General features: G+C 40.1%; 1 protein-coding gene across 1 annotated transcript; it reads right to left on the bottom strand.

Moving 5' to 3' along the window:
* Nucleotides 1–589: 589 nt before the first annotated feature.
* LOC144530693 (small ubiquitin-related modifier 2-like) lies at nucleotides 590–8,133 on the bottom strand. The gene is made up of 4 exons (XM_078270363.1): nucleotides 8,043–8,133; nucleotides 5,940–6,071; nucleotides 2,617–2,688; nucleotides 590–1,223 (listed from the first exon to the last, which is right to left on the bottom strand). The coding sequence occupies exons 1-4, from the start codon at nucleotides 8,061–8,063 to the stop codon at nucleotides 1,161–1,163; spliced, it is 288 nt and encodes a 95-aa protein (XP_078126489.1). The 5' UTR covers nucleotides 8,064–8,133; the 3' UTR covers nucleotides 590–1,160.
* Between the last annotated feature and the right edge of the window lie 119 nt (nucleotides 8,134–8,252).

Raw genomic sequence — 8,252 nt, 5'->3', positions numbered from 1 at the left:
TCATGACGACAATCTGCTAAATGTTTTAAACTGCGATGTAAGGGTCAAGAAAAAAAAGTGGGTGAACTTTGACCTGCAGTTGGTAAAGATCTTGGGTCTAACCCAGAGGTTAATTTTAATTATTTTTTTTAAACCAGAGAATATAATGGGGACCCCTCATGTATGTACCTTGACATAGCCTATTTTTTACACTGCTATAGACTTAGTTATGTGAAAAATCAACACAGGAGAAATTTAGTAGACATGCATTAAACATATTTGTTTGTTTGAGTTATACATTTGTTAGATTAGAACGTAATCTATGAATTATTATATTCAAATTATTTGTTGAACTATGAAGCTTTTTTGTAAAAAAAAATAAATGAATACAAATGTTCATGAATTTAAATGAATGAATCTGAATCCTTTTCACAGACCCCACTTTGAGAATCACTGGCCTAACCTTCATTCTTAAAAATTAGGCAACAAAATTACTATCTGGACTTGTGGTCTTGTCAAAGTTCTACAAATGTATTTTGAGTTGGTTGTATTTCTGAGGGGATAGAGGGTCAAACAATCACACTAAAAAGCCAGACAAAAGTAATGGAAGTTAAACAGATGTTTATTTAACTGAGAGATCTCTTCAGGCTTCCCAAAATGTGAAGCATGGCCTAGTCAAATGATTAATCAAACATTTCTCTATACATTCACTACTATATAAAAATTTATAAAATCAAATATTTTTTCTGAAGATAACAGAAACCAAAGCCCTAATCCAAAACTGTGTATACTGTTCCCTAAGTGATTGCCAGTCCCAAAATAGTACAGTTTAAGAACAGATTTTCTGGACACTAACCCAACGACATTTGACCAGTAAAGTCAGGTTTATAAATTCTGACTCTATCAATAGTCCTATATGTCTGCAACCTTGCAGAAGAAGTCCTTAACATTTACCACAATACAGCATGAACAAACAAAACCTGGGTGTGGTTTATGTACAAAAACAGAAAAGTAACAAGGGCAATAATTCAAATACTATACAGCAGTTGTGTGAAGCAGAGAAACTTCTTCTGCATGGAAATGCGTTGAGACAATAGGAAAAGTTGCAAAGAAGCAGCCACTGTGAATCACAGGCCCGGATGGTTGGTTGTGTTAAGGAGGAAAATGGTGAAGCATGTTGATTATATGAGGCCTCCTGTCTGTTGTTGAAACACATCAATTGTATCTTCATCTTCCATTTCCAACTGTGAAGAGAAAAAAAGTTATATAGGCATGTGGCACATGACTTTGATAAGCCAGAAATTCTGTGCAATCTCTTTGCTAGATTTCATACAGTTGGTCTGTATCTTGTGTATTTATTATTTGTGTATTTATTTACAAGACAAATTGGCAAAGTGTAAAGTGAGAGATGTATTGTAAAGAGAGAGAGAGTGAGCTTTATTCAAATTCAAATGTGTTGTTTGCATAAGCCAAATAACACATATTGCAGCCAAAATGAAACTGACATTGTTTTTGGCTTTGATGACCGCAGTGTGCTCAGTCAGGCTTGCACGGCATTGCAATACATTGTAAGTTGTGTCTACTCCAGCCATTCATTGCAGCAAGTATATTGGCATCTGTTTAAAGTGTCATATTCAACACAAGTTCGACAACACGGCATGTAAAACATAGTTTGTTGTGTTCTGACACATGCTCCCCACGTCAGTGTGTGCTCAGTCTATATCGACGACGTTCCACTTCCCGTATTGTTCAGGTGCTGCCGGAAATTCGGCCGGATGTCCTTCATTTTGGGCCGCTGTCAGCTTCCGCTTTCTTTGTGTTGGCAGACCAAACTCCGGTTTACTATGGTTAACTGCTCCTCAGATCTCTGTAGGGTAAATCCAGACAGCTAGCTAGACTATCCATCCAATCTGAGTTATCTGTTGCACGACTAACAACTTTTGAACGTACACGTTCCCCCAAAACAAGTTCTTCCCGAGGCTATTTTGCAGAGGCACCATCATTCTGTCTGTGGCTTAGCACCGCCCTAGACGATTGTGATTGGTTTAAGAAATGCCAATTAACTAGAGCATGTTTTTCTCCCATCCTGGAATGCTGTGTGGACTAGCCAGACCCTCCTCCGCAGCGCTGTGGAGAAAGGTCTGACAATGTGAGACTAGCGTGTCCTTAATTATGATAACGCAGGTGTGTGTCTGGTTTCAGCCTACATACATTCCTACCACACACTGCTCACTGTGTGTGGTAGGAATGTCTGTTTTATTTTATTGGTTAGTGCCAGTATGTTCTACAATTACATGTATCAAGACTTGGTTAGACACTGGACAGATTTTGAGTTGTGTAAGCATTGTTATTACTTTGCTTCCATCATGTATTTCACATTGTAGAAAGAAAAAAGAGAATACCAAAAATCAAGAGCTACATTAGGAGCTTCCCCATGAAAGGGCATCAAAAAGGATTATGCATACCTTAATTGATAAGGATGGCACAAGTCCATTAGCACAAGTGAGGACACGTGAAGCGCATGAAGTACATTTGAGCCCGCTATAAACTCCAGGCAACATGGTGTGTGTATTTTTAAGCACACTATTTAGTCTGTTTTGGGTAGCTAAACTCATTGTCTGAAGGCTTCAAACTTACCTGTGATGGTGTGTCCGTCTCATTTACTGGCTGTCCATCAAATCTGAACCTGATTTGCCGCATTGCCAGTCCCTGGAAAGACAAACATAAAACGTTTGATGTAAATCAAAGACTCATTATCCACATTCATTTCCATAAATTGGAAAACAGACAATGCTAAAGGCCGTTTTATGGTTGTGCGTAAACTCCACGCCGTAGCTACGGCGTCGCTCCTACAGCGTCGTGACCCTTTCATAGTTCTGCGTCGGGGTTGAACGTGTTTCTTTGCATCGCGGTGCATTTCACCACCAGAAAGCTAGGGGGTGTGTGGTTTCCGGAGGGTCAATCGCAAAACTCTTTGTGTACTTGTGCGTTGGTGTGTGCCTCGAGCCGGCATATGTGTGTGTGTGTGTGTGTGTGTGTGTGGGGAGTGGGTGATAGAGCGAGGGAGAAAGTGAGAGTGTGACGGCAATTGTCTTCAAAGAAAGTTGTGACTCTAGAGTCATAGTGAGAGAAACAAAAGGTCTCCCCTGTGCTTTCTGACCACGGTGGGAAATCTATAGCAGGAAAAGTTAACCCTCTCCTTGACTTCATGTCGTTTATGGAGAAGGAGAACCAGGAAATGAGTCGGGGGAAATGCAACGCTACCAAGCCACGGGCCGAGCGACGTGCGTGGCCGCGACATGTAGTTAAATCTTTTGAGAGGTGCACGTCAGGCTACAGCGTAGGGTCCGGCGTAGACGCAGAGGGGTCTGCAGGGCCTTCGATTCTACGCAGAACCATAAAACGGCATTAATCAGCTGACTTTCACCAACTCCTTGAACATTTCCGAGCCTAACAGAGGGAAAGAGGGCAGTTCACACAAAGAAATCATATGATCAAGAGAACAGCAGCGTAAGGGGAAGACTTCAGTAAAGATTCTCATATGGTTTCAGTTGCTGTGACTTCTACATGATACATGAATGCAACATTTTCCAATGATGGTAGTAAGCACTTTCTCTAAATGTTTTCTTCCATAAACTTGAGGACCCCCGCAAATTTACTCTCTCACAATGATGGACTAAATGAGGTAAATGCATAAAACCAAAAAAAAAAAGTTTTCCCTTTGTTTTTGTTTTTTTTAATATAGCTGAGTGGGTCTCAACAATTGATGGGTTAGGTGTTAGAACTACCATTAGTAAACACTATACGTGTTCTACTAACAATATATACATAACATAACATTTATTTGTGTAGCACATTTCCAAGCAAAGTTACAAAGTGCTTTACAGTCAGAAATACAAAAGTGTAAAACACATACCAGAACATTAAATTACAGTCATACTTTGGACGAAAAAGTTGTTTGATTTTTAAATGTCACAAAATGAATTACATAAGCCACACACCCTAATTTAATTTTTAAATTAATTTTTTAAATGGAATCGGTTGTGTAATTGATAGTTACTTGCTGTCTCATACAGTGCAAGCAGAGCATTTAATGGAAATCGATATTCTAAAAGCCAAGAAAATAATCTAGATACTAAATCAATATTTTATTCAACTAAAGTCTTCATGTCAAATAAAAAACAGTTAAAACCAGGTAATTCATTAGGTAAGTTGGACTTATAAATTGCTAAGACATCAATATTTGTTTGCTTAGGGTTAACATTGCACTATTTAGAACGCTGTAAAACTAAAGCACAAATTACAAGTCACTTCAAGCATGACTGAAGTGTGAAAAGGCTGAAAATAATTGCTCTTATCGTAGCCTTTTTTGTCTTCAAACAAGATTACTTCAAAGATGTTGCTTTAAACCACCACATAATTCCAAAAATAATTTCCATATGATGTAAATGCCTAAGCCTTGCTCCACACTGTCTACAGTTGGAAAGAGACTACAAGGCAGACATTTTGACATGTCACAGCAACTCAAGTGTAATTAATAACTTTAATAATAGCTGTAATACATTTAGGTGTGCCAGTTCCAAGGTCCCCTGCTGGAGCTGCTACCCCCTCGACCTGATACCGGATAAGCGGACGAAGATAGATGGATGGATGGATGGATGGATGGATGGATGGATGGATGGATGGATGGATGGATGGATGGATGGAATTCCAAGGTTCCCAGTGCATACTGGCTCACTGACATTGCTGACTGGGACACTTAAATGGAAGGCAGCCATCGTTAATGTTATTAGTTAAACCTGTGCTTTTTTTGACAAGTCAACATGTTGTTCGCTGCATACAGTGAAAAAGGCCAATTAAGAGACCGCAGGAGTTTTGTCAAGGATTTACAAGAGGGACTGTAGGTGTCATTTTCCCAACATATTGGGGGGGGAAGGCCCTGAACACCCACAGAGGTTTTCTGAGTTAATCTGGCTGATTAGACCTCTTCCCATCTTCCTGAGTCTCCTGTTAGCTTTGTTGCACCTGTTAGGGCAGGACAATGACAGCTTTATCATTCTTTTTGGTAGAAAATATAGGTAAGGGTGAATATCAAAGCTGTACTTCTTTGGTTATTTCACGTCTGGTGAGTACAGGGGCGCGCACACACACACACACACACACACACACACACACACACACACAGTAAATATTAGATGAATAAAGTGTGTAATCTTGTTATCTCCAGATTATAAATGTAAACGAGTCCTTACTGTAGATTGTGAGACTGAAGGAGTTTGCAATGATCCAACAGATCCAACACACACACACACACACACACACACACACACACACACACACACACTTGGAGGCACAGGTGTACTAATTGGGCACCTGACCCAGGTGCATTGATTGTCCTAAATTTGATTCACTGTTTGCACTTTGATTAAGGAAGTTCCCTTTGTTCCTGAGTGCGTTGACTGAGTAGTTTATTCCATTTTATTTTATATTCCAAGTAATTGTGAAGTCTTAGCTCTATTTATTTCTGACACTATTATGATCTATTAAAGTAGGGATGTATTGATGTACTAATGTGATTCAGAGTTTATAGATTTCTGTATTCAAGAGAATGTGAGACTTTAATTTGTATGTACACTTTCTTTCAAACTTTCTTTCACTCAACTACATCTTACTCTGACGAGAAAAGAGAATAAATGCTTTCACATGGAACCTGCTGACTGCTTCTCCTGTGCTCATATCAATTAAAGTCAAGTCCAGTACATTCCTGTAAAATAACTTAATTATAGATTAATCTAAAATTACCAAGTGGCAGTATACTCTTCACATTATAGAAAATGCTAGTCAAATGGCAGCATATGCAGCAATTGTGTTATTTGTTACCATTGGTTTAGGAAATAAACCTATAACATCATCCTGAATGTTCACAATCAATCAGTGATGCTTTAATGTGCCATGCCCACCTGTCTATCGCAGTAGGCCTTCATGAGTTTGATGAGCGGCGTGTGTCTTTTGATCTTGAACTGCACTATAGATCCGTCCTGACCTGCTACCTTCAGGTTTATGTGTTCATTGCTTTCTGTCTTGACTGCTTCCTGAGGGATGAAGTCAGAGAGGAGAAAAAAAAAAAACAGTTAACACAGCCATGCAGGAAACCAGAGCTGATTAATCAGTTGGACAAACAACAACAACAAAGGTTAGGCAAGCCTGGATTTAGAAAAAACATGCAGATTTGATCAACTACAAACAATCATTTTCCTGATTACAGCTCTACAGATGTAAAGAGTTGCATATTTCTCTCCGTTTTTTCAGGAGCTGCGATATAAGGCTCTGACACACCAACCCGACGGCCGACCTTCGGCAGAAAAGGCAGTCGAACTGGCTGCCTCCCCAGTTGGTCAAAAAAGTGCCTTGGAACACACCGAAGTGACGCCGACTTGAGCGTACGTTCTGCGCGTGCGTGAGACGTAATACGTCTCCATAACAGCAGGCGGTGCTCATCTGTGTTGTCCCCCAAAAAATTAAAACCGGCAGCTGATCAAGTGGGTCTGGCTTCTCCCGAATTTCAAAGCCAGACCATAATGGCGGCTCGTTTGAAAATAGTTCACCGAAACATGTTTCTGAAAACACTTTAAGCAAGAAATAGGCCATGCAGTTGCTGGATCGGTCTTCATTTCGGATCGACAAAGGTCAGTTTAAAAGATTTTTGTCAAATTTTGAGAGGCATTAGTCACGCTCATCCCACTCATCATTTCCGGGTTAGCACTCCACCAATCAGATTGGTCATTGAGTCCGACTGCCCGCTTTCCGATTCAACAAGTCAAATCGGCCCAAATGAAGGCTGACGGCTCCTCCGACTGACGACGGTACGGAACACACCGAACAGACTCAAGTCAATGACCTCGCCAGACTGTCCGATGGCCGATAATCAGGTTGGTGTGTCAGCGCCTTTAGGACCATCAGTTTGGACTCTTGTAGCCTAACTCATGATGGGCAACAGTCATTAATTTTGACCTTTTAAAGATGAGTAATTGATTAATAATAAAAGATGAAGCATCCATAATAAACTTGTTATATAAAGAGCTACAGATAACAGGTGCTTACTTTAGAGTGGGTGAACTCTACCTCCAACATGCCATTAAGGTAATTAGGGCACTATGAATATGTACTGTGAGACAATAGAGATTTGAATTTGCTATAGACTTTCTACCAAGGCAGACATCCCTTTAGACATCCCTTTAGTAGCATACCTGGCTACACTGGCTGTATTTTGGCCAGACAGGCAGCATTGGTGAAAAAGAGGTATTCAGATCTTTTATTTGAGTAGTATTAATACTACAGTGTAAACATACTAAAGTACAAAAGTAGCCTATAGCATCTAAATATGTTTACATTATTTCACTGGACTATTATGGATGCATTAATGTGTCCATCTTTAATGTTACAGTTGGTAAAGGTGGAGCTCATTATACTGCTGGGTAGCTAAATCCATAAAGTATCATGTATTAATTTATATTTTGTATTAAAAATCTAAATCTGCAAAGTAGTTAGTGTTATCAAACAAATGCAGTGACTTAAACAATACAATATTTCCCTCGGAGATGTAGTTTAGTAAAAGTTTGCATAAAATGGAAGTTACATTTTACCACTGACATCCCGATATATAAGAGATAAGAAGTTGCCCACTGCAATTTCAGTGGCATACCACATTAGTGGTAAACCACTGTGTACAAACTTTCTCCCACAAATGCTCTCTCTCTCTCTCTCTCTCTCTCTCTCTCTCTCTCTCTCTCTCTCTCTCTCTCTCACATACTGGTTGATGAATTGAGACACCAGGTGGTGTGTAATCAAACAGAAAGCGATCTGCGCGCCAGTGGAGGCGCGTTCACAAACCTTCCGGTCTTTTCAAAGTAGGTATAGCCATAGGGTATAGCTAGTAGTTGATTTTTAGCTCTCAACTTTATCAAGGTAAAATAGAACAAGTGGAAATGTTTTTTTCTAAGAGCCCTTTTGCCACAGATCCAGTGAAATAAACTGGTATTTTGACACAATGTGGAGACACTCACCTTTGGTTTTTCATCAGCCATGGTCACTCTTTTGGCGCTTCTCTATACTGCCACACAAAGAATACGGGTGCGCGCACGTGCGCGTGCCCGTTTAAATGATTCGAACCGAACGTGCGCGGCCACGCGCCATTGCGCGTCCACAGCACCGGGCTGTGAATGGCTACAGGCAATCACGAGGATGAGTGTCATGGGCGGGAGAGTCTCATTGCG

The sequence above is a fragment of the Sander vitreus genome, chromosome 15, assembly GCF_031162955.1.
Source record: "Sander vitreus isolate 19-12246 chromosome 15, sanVit1, whole genome shotgun sequence".
Taxonomy (NCBI): domain Eukaryota; kingdom Metazoa; phylum Chordata; class Actinopteri; order Perciformes; family Percidae; genus Sander; species Sander vitreus.
This window is presented reverse-complemented; position numbering and strand designations above follow the sequence as displayed.